The sequence below is a fragment of the Myodes glareolus genome, chromosome 8, assembly GCF_982192425.1.
Source record: "Myodes glareolus chromosome 8, mMyoGla1.1, whole genome shotgun sequence".
Taxonomy (NCBI): domain Eukaryota; kingdom Metazoa; phylum Chordata; class Mammalia; order Rodentia; family Cricetidae; genus Myodes; species Myodes glareolus.
The window spans coordinates 67,125,838-67,144,849 of NC_142033.1; the positions used below are offsets into that span (position 1 = coordinate 67,125,838).

Here is a 19,012-nt window from a genome sequence, read left to right on the forward strand (position 1 = left end):
TAATTTCCTATGAACACAGATGCAGAAACACTGGTGAGTGCCACACTCCATCAGTATCTGGCACTAGCACGCACCAGATATCCCAAGAATGTGTGTAAATACAACATTCACAAGTTTGATCTGAAATAGATATCTTTATTACATGGCAGGAGAGAAGCAGACCCTATGGGGGCTCAGGGACTTAGGATCTGTTGGTCAACCAAAGGTCTAACCACATCCAGACTCCAACAAGAAGCAGGCCCAATATCCAATCCCTGCTTCATTTTCCACATTTGCATCCCCCTTTCCTACCCCAATCTTGTAGCAATAGTTCTCCAGGGGACAAGGTGCAAATGGCTGACTCCCAGTGCCTAGAAGGGGCAGTCCTCACCCGTAGGAAACAGGAGCCACTTCTATTCTATGCACTAGGATGCCCTCTGCTGGGCCCCTGAGACCATGTAGGAATGGGAGCCGGCTAGCACTGTTGTGGGTCTGCTCCCCCAGACTCTGGCTTTCTCTTGTGCTACACAGCTGCTCGAGGATGTCATAGCACTGAGAGATCCCAGGGCTCATCACTGCCACCACTCCACTGTACAGACATCAGGCAAGAGCTCTCGCTAGCAAAACCTTCACTGTACATCCAGTACACTCTCAGAATATGCAAACCCCCACTGGGGTCGGCTAGCTTTTCTCAGGGCCACAACAGGCTCTTAGTTGTTGTTGCCAGATAAACATCTGAGGAAAGGGACAAAGGAAATGTAGATAAAGCCAAGACCCATGGCGGCTTAATAGTGCTGATAACCCAGGGTGTTGGAGGCGTCACTGTGCCCAGAGTTTTCTACAGTGTCAAGTATCTACTGGATGCTTAAATGGGTGGCAAAAGGAACTCTGACTTGGGAACACAAATGGCAGGGAGGAATGTGGGAATGGAAGGCAGAGGCCAAGCAGGGAGGGCCAAAGAGAGGTGACAAGGATTCCTAGCTCTTCAGTTCACCGAAACAATGTCCCAGCTATAGTGGGTGTGACAAGCCATCCTGGTGGTCTGACTCGCCTGCTGTGGTATCCATCCAGGTGATTAGCTTCATCTTCAGCTTTCAGCCTTTGCTACAGACATTCTCTGCTTACCTGAAGAGGACTGTCACCCTCGAGGACATGCTCTGTCCTCAGAAGTTCATCAGTAGAATGAGCGTGTGACTAACCCCATGTAGCTTTCCAGCCCCTCAGAGAGGCATGGCTAGAGGAAGAAGTTGCCCAAGACCTGGAGGAGGGGTTGTCCAGATGCTTCCTAGGGGAAGGAAAGCTCACGGAGGTATGTGTGGTCCCGAACACGGGGACTTCTCTAGGCATTTGCCCCAAACTATGTTCACCAATGGACCAGATGAAAGATTCTGGAATCGAGTAGTGTTGAGTGTGTGAATGTATCAAAATAACCACAGAGACGTACAGTTGTTCCGTATAAGAGAGGAAGGTTCTGGAAACTCACCGGGGAAGTCTTTAAGATTTTATTAAATAGGAAACTGAGATGATTTCAACATGAACGAATTTAAATCGGCTTCCAAGTATCAGGAGATGGAAAGACTTCCCCAGTCTCTATTCCAGTGAAAATAGAGACCTCCCCTTCCAAAAGAATTCAGATGCTTTTTGTAAGGAAGGGTCCTGCTATGTTTGGATACTCAATTGGCCTTGTTAGGGTAGGATATGGCCTGCAAAGCATCCCTAGGCCTACATCTCATGAGGTGTTCATGATCCGTACTTCCCTGAACATGTGCATGTTGGATGCATTCTCTCACCCATCTCCTTCCTCTTGCTCATTCACCAACATGCTGGTGCATACGTGCCAAGCTCCAGGCACCATATGAAGTGCCCATCTCCTTTTAGGGTCCACTGTAGTTAGTCTGAGAATTCAAGATGGGATCTAGTCCGGATGTGTGGTTGAATTCAATCAAATAAGGGTAAGGTATATGTACAAGCAATAAAGGAGATTTTGTGGTCACTTGGCAAATAAGGAAGACACTCACATGCTCCCCCGACACGTTGCTGGAAAGCCCAGTTGGCCCCTTTTCAACCAATCCTGTGTGTTCCTTTATTACCTTCCTGAGACACAGTTCTGCACGTCTTCGTCATGCCCAATGCTCTGCTATACCTCAAGTCACGCCAGCCTGCTAGCGGAACCTTGCAGGTTCTCTACCCGCAGAGCACACTGCGTGTGTCCAAACCTCAGCCACACAATTTTCTAGTCACACCAGCCTGCTAACTGAGCCCTTCAGGTTCTCTACCCGCAGAGCACGCTGTGTGTGTCCAAACCTTAGCCCCCCAAAGTTCTCCAGTGGGAACTTTTCCTCTGAATGGAGAATCACCAGGCTGGGTGTGTGAAGCATCGTACCTTTGACTCCCAGGAAAACTACCCAGTCATCCACCAGTGAAATAAAAGGAATTGCAAATATCTTTACTGCCCCATTTGACACAGCGTTCTATAAGAGCCCAGGTGTGGGGACAAAGATACTGTTCCCCAGTGCAAGGTTTGTGTGAGATCCTTTTTGTAACATGCTCGGTTCCTACTGCAGTTATTCAAGTGAAGAGGGGGAGGTACCAAACTTAGAAACCCATGTTCTCCTTCACGTCTCTCTGCATTTAAAATGAGTTGAGTAACTCCTAAATATATCAATTGTCTTTCAAAAGCTACAGAATTTTATTCTGGAGTAACCTTCCAGTTTCGTGAATAGTGCTTGGATAAGTTGTAAAGTTCCAGTCGGTCACACTTGGAAGCTTGGGAAATGAAGAGGCCTGGTGACGTCAGATCACATGGATCATGTCCCTGGGTTTGCTGCCAAATTCCGGGGGATGATGAGTTATTAGTCTCTGTTCAGGAGCTCGACCCTGGAGGCAGGGCTGGGTCCTATAAAGATGGGACCCAGATAACACACCAGCGACACTGTGTTCCCGTGGATAGGAAGGACACAGCAACACACTGTCTACATCATCACATCCAGTGCGCTAGGCAGCAGGAGAAGTGGGGGAGGGGAGAGCTTGTTTCAGTATCCTTTAAAAATTAAAGCTCATTAAATGCATTAAATTATTTAAAAGAATTAAAACTTCAAAAATAATTCCAGATTTAAAATCTATCTACAGTGAGATTGCATATCAGAAAACCACAGACATGGGAGGGCCAACCTTGACCAGTCTATAGTTCGTGGATCTGTCTGTCATGGTGATGACACCTGCCACAGCCACAGCCACCGGAAATGCCAAGGAAGGAAACCCTGCTTCCTTCAGGCCCAGATGTGGAAGGGAGCCTGGAGTCTAAAGGCAGAGGATGCTGCCAATCTTGCGCTCTATCCAGCTGCGGCCCATTTGCACATGACTATGTTATTGATGCTGTCGACAAAAGGAAGCCAGGATGCATCTTGTGATTCCCTGGCAAGGGGCAGCTTGCTAACAGGCCGGCCTCACTGGAGCACCGGCAGAGCACATCAAATCCCCGTGAAGTCAGCTAGCGGCAGCTTTCATTCGTCACCATGGGCTGTCAGGCTGCAAAGAGCGTTAACACGGGAGCCTTTCCCGAGAGCTCGGCAGCTGCCAGTGTCAGGATGATGTCCACACTCCATCTAGACAAACCCACAGTGCCCAGCCTCCCTCTTCCTCCATCCCGGGCAACAGTGCCAGCCTCCCCACCCCCAAGTCATTTCTCCAGCTCTCTGGATCATAGCAGCAGACTCAGCTGGGATAACAGCCCTCTTCCCTGCTTTGCTGAGGCTTCCTTGGCTAGTTCACAGGCCTGCATTGACGCACAGAAAGCCCCTAGGGTGCAGAATCCCCGAGGACATGACATATGAACACCCGACCATCCTTTCGGGGCCCCGCCCAGAGAGAAGCAAAGAAGCCACCTTCAGACAGCCTTGGCAATAGGGAGGAGGCTTCCAGATGCACAGCCCTCTGCAAGCTGTGCCGCTGCTCTAGGCTTGTGAATAACAAGGAACTCAGAGGGGAAACCTGACTCTGGCAATCGCTTGTTGTGCCACTCTAGGCCGGTTAAGTTTTAGTTACATCTGCAGAGGGGAAGACAGAGATGCAGTTGGCTACAACGGATGCCAGAACCCGGGGTCTGGTGCCTACAAACAGCTCCTCTGCCCTTGTGTATTACTATTACTTGCGGATAGCATAAAAAACACATGACGTGTGATCAGCTCCCGAACCTCCAGCTGTGCACACGGTGCCGTTAACTATGGGCGCGCGGCGGCCACTCGATCATCTCAAAGACCTGTTTTCTCGTAAAAAGCCAAAACACTGTGCCCTTGAATGCCCCATCCTTCTCCTGTCCCTGGCAGCCTCCCTTCCACTCCGTGTCAGGGTAACAGCGATGCTGGAGAGTATCTGTCTCTTCGCGGCATCTATACAGTGACATCTATGGCTTTCTGTAAGTCAAAAATAAAAGTAGGAGCCGGGCTGTCACATAGCTCTAATGCCGGTACCCGGGAAGCGAAAACAGGAGGATTGTACAGAGTTCAAAGCAAGGCCAGCCTGGGCCATGGAGAGACCTTGTCTCAAAAAAAAAAAAAAAAAATCTGTTAAATAATCAATCCATAAATGTAAAATAAAACATTGCTTTTGCAGGGCACAGAAATTGAGTAGGTAAATGTAAATAGGTCAAACTCTGCTGGAAAGAGTGGAGCCAGGTCAGTGCCCAGACCTGTGTTCAATGGGGTTTTTTTTTATCATCTTTTGTTCAACTCACTGTGTGCCAAAGGGCCTCCGCCAAGGGTCTGAGGAGAGGGAAATCCCTACCCCAGTCCAGGCCTCAGCTTTCCTGTCCAACTAGCAAATCAGACTATGTGATCTCCAGTGTTGCATTCTAAAGGACTGGGGGGGGGGGGCAAGTCAGTGAAATCAAAAGTCAGAGTCCTCCCTAGGACCCGCAGAAACTTCTCGTGGGGGTCAGAAGACCAAGGTGCACACCTACATCTGACCCACTTTGGAATCCCTATGTGGAGTCCCTGGGATACTTGCTCATTCATAATGAGCTCACTGTACAGTCTCAGGATCTTGTCCTATTGCACACGTCGTAAGTTGCACGTCTGGGGGCCTTGTGAGGCCTAATGAAAGGCCAGGATGTCATGGAGACCATGTGTCCAGGGTGACAGAAGAGTGCTCACACACCCTCTCCCCGGTAGGATTTGCTTCTCACCACGTAATGTACTATTAGTTTCTGCTGGAGCTCAGGCAACTTGAAAGGGTACCAGCTGCTAACCACAGGGCTCCAGGCTGCAGATGCACTGTGGCTCCCAAGTGAGACTCACCACACCCCATCGGCCTGGGTAGGGAGAGCAGGCTGGAGAGAAAGCAGAGCTTGAGGTAATTCCCCTGCCTCCCAGTGACTGGCTGGATCGGGCTGTTTGCACAGCCCTGTGCCCTGCTCCTTGTGTGGGAAGACAACAGTTCCCCAAGGTCATTTGGACGATGAAGTTAGGGAAGGGATGGCATCAGAAAAGGCAGGAATCTGGACTCTTGAGCTCTGGTCTCCTGGTTACTGATGCTTCGTTGCTTAACTATTGTGTGCCCAGTGTCCCAGCCACCAGACAGGCCTCATAAATATTTACACGCAGTGTGTGTTGCGATGCTCAATTAGTTGCAGCTGTGACGCACTTCGAGCGCCTCGGAGGAAAGGTGTGCGTAGAGAGGCAGGGGTTATTAAATGCACAAACAAGTCAGCTTGCGGAAGCAGCAGTCTTTGGAGCTTTCCATTGCCCTGGGGCTTTTCAGACCAGAGCCCAAATCTAGGGAAAGGTTGCTCCCAAGGGGACGCTGTCCAAGGGTGACATTTGTGACTATGCCAAGAACTTTTCGTCAGAACATGAACAGTGACACGCACACGGGATTTACCAAGGAGGAAATGCGTGTAATGATTCAAACTCCTTAGCTGTCTCAGAAGTGAAACAGGTGCCCTGAGGATCGAGTGTCAAGTAGATAAAGCAGAGTTGGAAGGAGGATCCCAGTGGGGAGACACAGTGGGTGGCCGCTTCCCGTCCAGTGGCTAAGAATGTATGTTAATAGGAATCAATACAACGCATCCAGAAAGCATCAGAGAAAGGCGCCACCAGGGCCTGCGGATGCCCGCACTACTCGGCGCTTCCCTTTGCCGAGATTATTGTCTGTCCGTGAAGATATTCAGAGATGGCACTAAGATGCTAGAATGGATGGGTTTTGCAATCTTGTTTACAGTCATCAAAATTAGCAAGAGCCTAAATCTGCTCCAAAAGTGCCACACAGCCCCCAAATGTGTTTTTCAAAGACACTGCATAATGAAGTGTCACAGTGACATCCCCCACACGCTGATACAAAGACGTTTAAACACCTATGTATCTTAACGTGGGCCTGTGGGCCTGCAAGACTGTTCAGCGGGTAAGAGCGCCGATGCAATCCCAACGACTTGGGGTCCGTGTCTGTAAGCCACCAAAAAAGCCTAGTGCTGGGACAGGCATCTATAATCGCAGCCCTCCTAAGGGGAGTGAGATGAGAGGTGGAAACAGGGGCATTGCCTGGCAGCTCACAGGATGAGCTGTCATGGAATATGAAGTACAGAAATGAGAGGCCTTGCCTCAGCAGGGTGGGAGCAGAGAACCAAGCCCAAAGAGCTGTCTTCTGACCTCCACATGTGTGCCATGACACGAGAACAACCACGCACACACATACATGCGCGCACGCACTCACATATATGCGAGTGCATGCACACACGTACATGATGATACGTTGTTTTGATTTTTAATGCGTGCATGCGTCCTCATTGCACACACATACACATACGAACACAGTGATGACTCTTGTTGTCTATGTTCTATCTCCTATATTGCTGCTAACAAAGCATTACTTCAAGCCTGCAGTCATACAAGCACAAAGGATCTGCTTCCTGTTTGTATTCCACAGGCTAGGGCTTGGTGGGTAATTGCTCAGAAGGTAAAGAACTTACTTTGCAAGGATAGGACTTGAGTTCCATCCCACATAAAGATAGATAGATAGAGCACTGGGGAGGTGGAAACAAGACAACCCCCGGGGCTCACTAACCAGCCCAGCATCCATGGTGTGCTCTAGCCCAGTGACAGACCCTGTCTTGAAATGTCAAGGTGGACCACACCTGAAGAGCAAACTGAGCTGTCCTTTGACCTCGACATGCATGCTTACCCATGTGCACACATCCATACGCACGTGAAGTTATATATGCATGGACACTCACACCTGTGCATCTGCACAGATATGACTATGCACGTGCAGTATTCACAGGATGAATGGTGAAATGCATCTTGGGAGTGCCCTCTACTGTGGAGACAGTGAGGAATTCAGTAGCTGACACTCACGATTGTTCTCTTTTCTGCCCTAGGTCATGGCTGCGCCTCAGCAGTACCAAAGGTGAGTCATGGGTTCTGTGTCCTCTAAGTGATGAGCTAGCCTGGCCTATTGGACTTTCCTTTCTATTCCTTTCTGGCATTTTTTCTTTGTTGCACATGTGAAGGAGCAATGACTGCCTCTCTCTGCACAGCCCTGATGCCAGGGCCTCAGTGGAGAACACTCAGACAGCAGGGGTCCTTCACGCGGGTGGCTGATGTTTGGACCTGGACATCTGGAAGTCTAGACCCCTTGACATGGGCTGGGCTTGTCAAAAACAGATAGCAGGGTTTTAAGAGAGAATGCATTCCAGGAAGGAAAGCTCACAAAAGAGCAACTTGGGGAACCAGGACAAGAGCCTTCTTGTGGTCTAGCCTCAGACATCCAGAGCATCGTTCCCAGTGTAGCTCTGGATTAAGGCAAGTCATTAGCCTAGATTTCAGAAGGTGGATTCATCCAGGAATGCTGTGTTTCCATCACCCAGTATCATGCACCCAGCTTCTGCACCCCTTCCCTCCAGCTGCCCCAGAGCACAGCCGATTAGCCTGCCAGGCCCACAACTCTGCAGATATGTGGGGATCCTGGGGCCCCCCTCGTTAGTTGTGCAGCCTTGGGCAGAGAGCTGCACTGTGAGCCCGAGTTCCTCCTTCTGTGAAATGGGTAGAGACCTAAACAATTCGCTAGTGCCCAGTTCACTAAACTTTCTATGGTAGGTTTCTAGTGCGTGTGTGTGTGTGTGTGTGTGTGTGTGTGTGTGTGTGTGTGTGTGTATGTGTGTGTGTGTGTGTGTGTGTGTATGGCAGAAAATTGGAAGGTTCTGTAGAACCCCACTAGAAAATAGGACTTGATTGTGAGGATCCAAGCAAGAGAGACAATGAGCAGCGGGCTAGAAGCAGTGTGCAAAGAAGTGCAGGAATCTTGGAGAGTTCGGTGCCCAGCATGGAGAGGTTCCCTGTAGGGCAGCTTCTAGTGTGCACCCTGCACTCGACTTAACACAGGCTGCCATAGAGTAGAATAAAAGCCACAGCACGGCCCCAAAGTGAAGTGTGAGGCTGAACAGTAGCGGATACTCAGTGCTCACCCACCTCCCCTCAATCGCGCCCCCCCCCCGTAAGTTCCCCTCCAGGCCTGAGTTCTCCAAGGTGGATGCCTCCAACCTGTGGTCTCAAATATACTCTCTACTCTGCACCCTCTCATCTTCTCCCAGCCCCCACTGGAATCCTGGAGGAGATTGAAACACTCCAAGGGACTTTGTCCAGGACAATAAAGCTGGGGGGGTGGGGGGGGGGGAATGCATTCATTATGTGGTTATTTGGAAACCATGGGAGTTAAACAGCCTGTCAGTGTAGACAGTCGTATTACCTTCTCCATCTTGGGCTAGAAGCAGAGAAGAACGGAAGGTGAACGGAAGGTGAATAGTCCATCTCATTGAGAACCTTCTAGAAATACAAGGGAAAGAAAGAGTTTTAAAAAACCAACTCTGGTTTAAAATGTCCAGGCCTGCCAAGACACAGGTGCATCTACACCCTGCCAAAACTGTACAAAATCACAACATGCCTATCACAGACCACTCCAAGGCCGTCCAAGGCCGACGGAACCCTAACAGACTTGATGTCACTGAGGACATGTGTGAAGGTTGACATCAGAGAGGGGCCATCTCAGGATAGTAACACACTCCTAGGTTCTTTCTGGTGTGGGCGATTTTTCACCAACGGATTTATGGCAAAGGTGGTGGGTCATCCGGGAGACAGAATGCCTTGAGGCCACTTTAGCAGAGAGGAATGGGGAGCTTGCTCAGGCCCATGAAACTGTTGACTGCTTGTTGTGAAAGTGCAGGCAAGAAAACACGGGGCACAATACACACAGGTGTATTGACGCACATCTTGCGGTGTGTGTGTGTGTGTGTGTGTGTGTGTGTTTGTGTGTGTGTGTCACACTATGTGCGTAATAAGAGAAGATAAATTAATATACAGCTGTGTTGTATCTCTTGTGTCTCTTTGTATCTCTGTTTCTCTGTATGTTTATTTGTATCTGTCTCCTCTCCCCCTCCCCCTGCCGTGTGCGCGCGCGCGTGTGTGTGTGTGTGTGTGTGTGTGGTGTGTGTGTGTGTGTGTGTGTATCTGTAAGTCTATGTGGGTATGTCTATCTGTGCTTGTCAGTGTGGGAGTCTGTATGAATCTCTCTAATTGTATTTGTGCGTCTCAGTGAAGGGTTGTCTGCAATCAAATATTTATATTAGTTGTGTCAGTGAATCAACATTGCTCCTCTTTTGCATATCTGTATCTTATAATTTCTTCCGCAGAAACACACACTTTTATATAGTGGAAATAATCTATCAAAAAATGAATGTTTCACAAATCCTCCAGGCCTGGAAAAGACAGACACTTTCTGGAATGTAATCAATGGGCCAACGTAGCTGTCTCCTCCAGAGGCATGCATGGTGCTATATTATCCAACAATATGAACTTGTGAGTTACCTACTTCTGATGCCTAAGGAATAGACTCTCAGACAACTGACTGCCTTATTTAGAAAGTGTGTCCTCATAGGTTGGGGCGAAGAGGGGCATAAGAAATTAGCTAATTCTATTAAAGAGACAAGAAATTTCATTTCTCCAGAAGCATTTGGAATTTTTCCTTCTAGTTTCCTAAGGTAACAGGTATTAAAAGTTGTTACACACACACACACACTTTAAAAAGAAAAAGTAATAAAGATTTTAAGACTAGCAGGCAAACCAAGCTGGTACAAAATATGTGGGCCTCCAGCGACCCCTGCTGGCTAATTCTTGCCATTGCACTAACTGAACTAAATGAACAAGAGGCTGATTCTTCCCAAGGCTTCAGACAGGGACAAAGCAAAGCGGACAGCTGAACTGGAGCGAAACGCTCACCGCACTATTGGAAGCACGCCGCAGTTTTGGATCACCCCGATACTGGCAAACCCAAGGACTAACAATTGCCTTCAAACTGCAGTAGAAGCCCACAAAATTTACAGCCTACCCCAGGGCTTACCCTTTGGCTGACCTTTGCTGAAGCCAAGGAAGCATTCTTTTTAAGAAGATAATTCCAATGCAGGTAGTTCCAGAATGTTCTTTAGAGAGTCTCTTGCTGAGACAAATAAAGAGAGCTCCAAGTATCCAGACCATCCCCACCTGGAGGCTTCTGCTGGTGGTCTAGACAACCACTGTGTTAGTCTGGGGTTTCTGCTGAGCTCTGAGGAATGGAGGAGGGGCTGCCTCTCCTTCGCCACCTCTTGCCTCAGCTGTCATCCAGCCAGCCCGTTTACCCCCGGTTCCTAATGTGGCAGCCGTAATAACGGAGTAGTGAAACATTGAAGTCTGACAGACCCACTGAGCATGTGCATCACAGAGGAAGAGATGGAAACCTAGAAAAGGGGGTGACTTTCCAGGGGTCACTGGGTGAGGGCTTTAGGCCTGTGCTCTAGCTCCTCCTGAGCGTTGCCTCTCACTGTCTGAGACGGAATTGACAGCTCATGGCATCAAGGCGAGGAGCTGTGCGTCAGCAACCGAAACTGGGAGCCCCAGAAAGTCACAGGCCTCTCTCCTTGCCTTTCCCTAGTGTGTGCCAGACATCCTATAACCTTGTCTGGCTTACCTGTCGGGCTGGCTTTATTATTCTCATATATAAATAAGAATAACTGGGCCCAAGAGAAATTAGATACACTGGCAATAAGGCAGTAGAGTCGAGCTCAAATCCACTGTAATATGCTGTGAAGCAGACAACTTTGGCCTTGGTCCTTCGTCCGTTAAAAAAGGGATCACCAGATGTTAGCAGCTGCTAGGTCCCTGAGCATCCCAGCTGAGGAGGACCTTGCTTGAGGAATTTCCGTGGAAGATCAGCATTTGGATGTCAGTGGAACCGAACACTAGAAAAGCCACACCTAACTTTCAAATAAGCACTGGAGGGAGCGAGCTCCCACGCTGGAGCTGAAGGCAGAGCTGTAGGCTTGGACTGAGCAAAAAAAGGCAGGGCTATGAAGCTGTGAAAAGACAAACACATTACACATTGTTCGAGGGCACTGAGCCAAGAAATCACACACTCCCTGGAAGCTGTGATTTCTACCTTGAAAACGCAGACAGAAATTCCTCAGCGGCTATTTAGGATACATCCTGCCGAACCCTTCCAAAGAGTAACATCCATTAGCTAAGGTTCTAACTGAGGGCATTTGCCTGAGCCCATGAGGTCAGAAAGTGATAGGCCAGGATTTGAACCTAGAACATCCTGTTAGTCTCTAAGAAATGTGTTTGCCTCTCTCCCAGCTTTGGTTAGTGACGTTGCTGTGTCTGGCAAGCTCCAAAGCTCCCGTCTCCAAGGAGCAGAAACGTTAAAGGCTGCAAGGCAAGTAAAGACTTCACGGAGGCTCAACCAGGAGAAATACTTGCTATATATTTTTTTTTCTTACATAAGGCAAATCTAGAAATAACCTGCCTAAGGCCTGTAGCTTCTTGGCTTCTGAGAGATCCTCGAATACCCAAACATTTTCCCTGTCTTATTGCTCCCTCGATTGTGTTGGCCTCAATCTCATAGCCCACGGTAATGACGCCTGTGCACCACACAGCAGGAGGAAGACAGTCAAGTGAGTCACGACTAAGGAAAGGATCCTGGCAGCTGTGAGTTGATTCTCTGCCTAGATTCCACGGACCAGAACTTGGACTTGTGGTCACAGACAGCACTGCTTGGCCAGAAACCCAACAGACCTCGAGTGGTGCATGGATCCAGGAGAATGCCCAGATGTCTTTGCTGTGGCACATCCAGAGACTGACAACAGGCAACCTCTGAGCCTTCAGTTTTCAGTATGTATTTGGTGATGTCTAACTAGTAGTCTGTGGCTCTGGAGTCAAGCCGAAGCAGGACACCTCCGTCTCTGCTCCATTCCCCTGAGGCTCCTGTAACAGAAATGAAAATGGAAGCTGGTTTTGTACCGAGAACCTTCCTGAGACCTGGTAACTGGCCCTGCTTCCTGAGGGAAGGAACAGCTCTAAAACTCCATGGGTCTCCCGTTGTATTTGCCTTCTCACGTAACACAAGCATATCCTTGTCCTGTGACCTGCTCGTGATATCCTCAAAAGTAGCTATCTCCGTGGAAACCCACCAGGAAAACTTACAAGATGAGCCAGTCATGCACACTGGAGACCCGTGCTCCTAGGGTCTCAGTCTCTGTGTCCGGCTTGAAGGACCGTCTGACGTTATGAAAAGACAATAACTTCTCCATCTCTGATTCTCGAAGTTCAAATTGAATAGAAACTTATATAAAAAGTAGATAAAACTCCTCGAATTTATGGAGGGCCCCACCTTTGCTCAACCTCACCTCCTTTCTCTCCTCTCATATCTCATTGTTTAAGCAGGTGAGAGGAGTCAGGTGCCATGAGCAGGGGACCTGACCCTGAAAGATGTTGGCCATGTGGTGTCATCATCCTTGGCTCTGCTTCTGGAAGCAAGAGGACAGTCAAGGACATTGATGGCTGTAGGGCTGGAGTCTTTGCTGTCTATTGGCCCCAGAGAGCTAAGCTTTATATCACATAAGTCCATCTTCACATCTCTCTTAAGAGTAACTTACAAAGAAATGTTCTTTGTAAAAAAAAAAAAAAAGACATCTCCCTTGAACAACACACAGAAGCCAGGTGTTCCCTGGAGCCAATCAGGGTCTGTGGGTGATGAGTGACTCCCCAGATCCTCATGACGCACCTCACCATTTGGGAGTTGATATGGAAGATTATTAAGGAACTTACTTTCTCTGTTTTCCGCTCTTCTATAAGGCCAGGTATGTTAGTTTTTCACCACTGTGAAAAAAATACCTGAGACGATTAACATAAGAGGAGAAAGATTTGTTCAGGGTCATGGTTTCAGAGATTTCAATACATGGTCAGTTGTCTCTGTTGCTCTAGACCTGTGGTGAAAAGGGGTGATGGATGAGAAGGACCATCATGACAAGGATGATGGGTGAGAAGGACATGGCAGGGATGATGTCTCAGGAAGATTGTATCACCCCTCACTAGAACCATAGGCACTCCAGGGTCTACACCACAGCATCAGTCAATACTTGCGTTCCATGGAGAATGAACCATCGCAGTGGAAATGTGGGACCTGGCTAGGGAAAGGGTCAAGTTCAAGCTGATTTAGTGATGGAGGAGGCCATGATCTGTTGACTTGAGATCCTGGAAGTCTGTCGCTGGTCCCATTCTGGGGGTATTGCCACTGAGCCACATGTCGTAGATGAAATGATTCTTCTTGTGGTGCGTACTTACCACATACCACCAGTCTCTGTAACATGCTGAGCTATAGTGTTGTCAAAGGGCAGTCTCCATGGTCTGTGACTGTAAATGTATCCACAAGCTTGGATGTTACGGGGAAACATAAAACAATGTGTTAATTAGGCAGCACTCACATCAATAATGAATGGACCACAAATGCCAGGTGTGAGATAAAAACAAGGCAGCTCTCTTGCTGATTCTCCAATCTGATGTGAATGCACCTTTACACCTCTTCCAAGACACCTCAGGACCCTGGGGCCTTCTGCCCCTGTCTCTGCCACTAGCTGAGACAACACTGCTGTATGCGGGCCCAGCAGACCATAGCCAGTCTCGGTGACATCTGTCTCACTCTCCGAACCCCAGGGACACAACCCATAGCACGCCTGACCAGAGCCGAGACAGCTGGGAAGTGCACCCCAGTTGAGCACTGGAAATAGAAATGGGGCATGGTGAGTCTACAGAGTCACCCCACTGCCAGACAAGGTTCGGGGAGGGGGAGGGAATCAGAGTGGAACTATGCTCCTTGGCTCAACAGTTGAGGTTGGTGGCCAGAAATGTCACCAAGGGAGATAATATTCTAAGTGGGATCTGAGGACCAGAAAGGATATAGGCACAGGCAAAGCTGGGGGGACTATTCTAGAGAGACGAGATGCACAGTGTCTTGGAGGCAGAAGAGCATGGCGTGCTATAGGGACTCATAAATAGTTTGATGTGCGGAGTCTGGAGGGAAGAAAGCGAAAAAAGCTTTAGAGACATCTTTAAAGAAGCAATCGCTGACTGTTTCCACCATTAGGTCAGAAAGGGGGTGTGCAGTAGGGAGAGTGTGGCTCAGTCTGAATCCACCAAAGAAAAGTGGGAATTCACAGCCCAGGCTCAGGGTGGGACCATGGGTGGAAAATTACTAAGAAACATAGGGGATAAAAAGTGACCTAATGGAATTCTTACTGCAGGCAAGCCAGGGAAAGAGATGCTACCTGCGGGATGGGACAAGATGTGGATCCCAGCTAGGTATGATTGGTGATGAGACGGGAGGGGGTCTCTGCCTAAACAGACTTGGTAGGGTTTTTGCTAAAAAAAAATCAGACTATGAAGAGACAAGCAGGGAAGCCAAAAATGTGGGCCCAACCTGAGGCAGAGTTCTGAAGAGCTAACCTGGGCTTTCAGTCGGGAGAGAATTTTAGTGTTCTGGTTAGTTTCTTGTCAGCTTGACATAAACTAGAATCATCAGGGAGGAGGGAACCATGATGAGGAAATGCCTCCATCAGATTGGCCTGTAGGCAAGTCTGTAGTGCATTTTCTTGGTTAATGATTGGTGAGAGGTCAGCCCACTCTGGGCAATGCCGCCCCTAGGCAGCTAGTCCTGGAGGTGTAAGAAAGGTAGCTCAGCATGAGGCTAGCAGCAAGTCAGCAAGCCAGCCTCTGCTACAAATGCAGCCTTCTGGTTCTGACCTTGAGTTCCCTTCACAAGGGAATAGAAGCTGCCAAATGAACTAAAACATTTCCTCCCCCAAGTAGGTTTTGGTCAGTGTTTATCACAACAACAGAGTAACTAATATTTTTATCCAGAAAGAGCTGAATGGTATGAGAAGGAAAGCAAGGGGTGGGGCTCAAGGGTCTACTCATGGAATCTGAGCTGTCGGTTCAGGGTGACGGGTCATGGATGCATAAAACTATACTTAAAATTATGTATTCAAACTCTCCCTCGAAGGGAGCACAGAGAGAAAATCTGGGACATGGACACAAGTCCATCTTCCCCAGGTAAGACAGGCAGACTCACAACGAACAAGTCAGTGACTGCTGCATCTCTTTGTGTGCATCAGGAAGGAGACAGGGAATGAGTACCCAATGATGCAATGAAATAAATGTGGCCCGGATTGTCCAAGATGGAAGCTCCATGAAGCAGGGACATCAGATGGCAATAGATACTGAATACAAGAAGCTAAGGGTGTGTGAGGGTCCCAGGTGGTTCAGACCCAGGCAGACACAGAGGGGAATGTGGAACACATTTGGGAGACCCAGGAACCCTGGGCCTTGGTAGAAGTGAGACCCCCCCACAGTCCTCTCTGGGGACAGTGATGTGGTAGCCACACCCAAGAAGTTCTAACCTAGCAGCCAAGAGCAAAGGGAACCACATGCACTCTTAGAAGCAATGCTTGCCATCAAACGAAAGTGAACACATCGTTAAGAAGCTCGCAGTCTCTGGTCCTGAAGCCTAAAGGAAGCATCTCATATGTGTGCTGATAAAAACAGATGTGAGACAATTATTTTTCTGCCTTCCATTCTTCATCACAGACCAATAACTACAAAAACAGCACATAACTAAGGAACTCTCGGTCTACTAGGAGCCAAAGATTCGTCACTCCTGTGAGCAGTTCTTGGGTGGTTTCGCATAATCTGGAAGTAGATTTTAGAACAGAATACTGAGTGGGCTGCCTGATCTAAGCCGTTTTCATAAACGAGTCCAAATCGGGGAGATGAGAGAAGCCTCCGCTGAACTATACCGGTCTAACAAAAACTCGGTGGCTTGATTTCTAGATGTTGGGAGGTGTGTCTGGCCCTAGGGACAGATACCATGTAGAGACATGAGCTCTGCCCACAAGAGGTTGCAGGCACTGGAGGAGGCAGGTGTCCAGAGCTCTGTAAACGTGTTGTGCTGTGCTGTGTTCTGGTGCCGGGGGGGGGGGGGGGGGGGGGGGCTCTTCCTTAGCCACCCAGTCCTGCCTGACTGCAGGGCAGGGGCTGTGGAGCCTTCTCCCATCACTTCTCCCTTCTGTCCGTTTGTTTGTTGATGCTTGTTTTCTAGTTTGAGTGGGGGAGCATTCTTGTGTTTGTGTGCGCGCTCATGTGTGCCGTGGGGATTGCAGGAAGTACACTTGGCTCGTCTTTGCATATGTTCATGTCAAGTGTGTGTGGAGTCAGAGAACACCTCAGAATGCATCCACCACTTTTGCTTTGCTTTGCTTTGCTGAGACAGGGTCTCTCACTGGCCTGAAACTCACCAAGCAACCTAGGCTGACAGGCCAGCAAGTCCCGGAGATCAGCTTGTCTCCTGCCCCTGGCATCGGAATTACAAGCGGTCATCACCAAGCACATCTCTCTGTTATACTGATTCTGGGCTCTAAGTCAGCTCTTCAGGTCCGCAAGGGACACCATTTACCGACTGAGCCATCTCCTCAGCCTGGTTTTCTGTTGTTACCGTAATGGTGCAGACTAACCCAGGGCCTTGCCGGTTATGGGCATGCGCTCAATATCCCCAGCCCTTTCTTTCCCAAATCACAGTTTTGTTTCTTGTTACCTAGATTTGCTTTGAGTTCGTGATCCTCCTGCCTCCACCTCCAGCGGGCTAAGATTTCAGGGGTGGCAATTCACACCAGGTATTTCATTCTCTCTGAGAGAAAATGTTGACCTGCCATAGGAAGAGTTTCTTGCCTCCGTAGCCACCCTGGGTTGGGGTCTGATTTCTGTCTCCCATTCCCCACGCTCTGTTCTACCTAATCAATAGCTGGAATGGGAGGTATGAGAAGCACACGGGGGTTACAAAACTAACTTGAAATGAACACAAGATTTGCCCAAGGAAACAGGTTTTGGAGGCTGTGACCTGGCACTGGGCTTGCAGTGACACGTGATTTGTGTTTTCTGGCAGGACGATGTCGGGTGGTCCTCGAACCTCTTCCAGATCATGTGAGTCTGCCGTATTCCTTAGCTGTCAGTCTCTGGTCTTTCCAAAGTAAGTGCTGCTGTTTGGCCTTTCTTTTTCTGTCACCTAATGGAGGAAACATTTCTTCCCCGCGGCGTAATCTCCTGGCGAAAAAAATCACAGTTCGGCCCGCATTCCAATCCTCAAGGTCATTGCTAAAGCAGAGGTAAAAACAGTAATACTCAGTGCTGGTGAGTGTGTCCCAAGACAGGCGCTTTTCAATATTCATGGTGAAATCTTAAGTTGAAATGAACTTTTGGGAAGATAATTTCATGACAATGTTCTCTTAGTAATGTAAAAATATCCTGGTAGGGTTTTTTATTTTGTCTTTTTATGTGTGTGCTTCCTAGAGTTTCAAAGAAAGAAACAGCATTCATTTCAGACCGACATTTCACCAGACTCACTGATATTTTGTAACATGGTTTAAATAACAGCATGTGGAAATCACACTAAACATTTGATAATTTGAAAATTGTTAGATGCTTAAGCATTAGGTGAAGCTGCTAGAATCACTGGCCAGAATCTTTAACAACTGAAGGAAGAGGTTAAAATTTATAACATCAACCCAAATATTATAAAATTTATGTTAAATTATGTATTCAGATAATTTATTTATATAGCTATAGATGATATCTGAAAAACTGTCTTGCTGTTATTTAATGTAAGTCTTTAAATTTTTATTTAAAGCTATGGACTTTAACTCACAAGCACACATGCACGTACACACACACACACACACACACACACACACAAATTTGGTTTTACGTAAGTGACTCATGGGTGAAGAATATGAGACCTGAAGTGAGGGGCTCCTGAGAGTGACGTGTAGGGACAATAAGTAAGAAACAGGTGTGACTGGTTATATTTCAAACCCTAGCCCCCCTCAGTAAATAGAAAACCAAGTTGTTTGTAGTCACCCCTATGACCCGTGAGGTAGATGTCAGAGCACATGCTCTTTATTCCCGAATGACAACAACCATCATCCTCCTTCCTGTCACCCCGTACTCCCATGCACATTAGCCAAAGTACGAAATGGCAAAGTGATGTCAGCTCATGGGGTAGGTTCTTTGAGTGGGTAGCAGGGTCTCCCTGGAAAATGCTAGCCGTCACTGATAGGACACAAAAGGTGCCTTTTCTCAGTGTCCTTCTATACATTGCCCCCGCCATCTGTACCCCCCTCCCCAGACTCATTTCCAGGTGTGACTCTGGAGCCCATGCCCACCATTCCTGCACTCTCAGCTCAGATGCCCTCTGGTCTTCATGCCTGGTTTCACTAAGCTCAGAGCCCTTGGCTCTGTTTTACTCAAGGCATCAACCGGAGAGAGGTTATTTAATGTCCTGGGCCCCTGTCATGGGACAGATGCCAAGAGTCTTAGTGTGTTTACTCAGTCTCCCACCAAATGAGCCGGTTCAATCACCTCCACCTGCCATCAGGAAAATGAAGCATTCTCCCTGCGGTCTAGGACATAGTGGCAACACACCCATGCTGTCACCAATACTCTCCCAACAAAAATGTCCCATCTTCACCCAGTGTTTCTCTGAAGACCCGACAAGAAGGCCAATTTCAGGGTGCTGATGCCCAGACTCCGAAGGACAGCTCCAATGGCACCGTGCGGCTCTTTACCTGGTGGTTCAGCCCCCTCTCCTGTGAGTGAGCAGGCGCTGGTCTTCCACCCTGCTCTGGTTTCAGCAT

The 19,012-nt window shown here is 48.4% G+C and overlaps 1 protein-coding gene across 6 annotated transcripts in view; it reads left to right on the forward strand.

Moving 5' to 3' along the window:
* Window positions 1–19,012, forward strand: part of Clnk (cytokine dependent hematopoietic cell linker) — a 229,445-nt gene that overhangs the window by 142,650 nt on the left and 67,783 nt on the right. For all 6 annotated transcript variants that reach the window (XM_085691946.2, XM_085691947.2, XM_048414952.3 and 3 more), the window contains 2 exons: window positions 7,349–7,377; window positions 17,266–17,303. In XM_085691946.2, coding sequence (XP_085548072.2) covers window positions 7,349–7,377; window positions 17,266–17,303 — 67 coding nt within the window. The remainder of the gene's footprint in view (window positions 1–7,348; window positions 7,378–17,265; window positions 17,304–19,012) is intronic.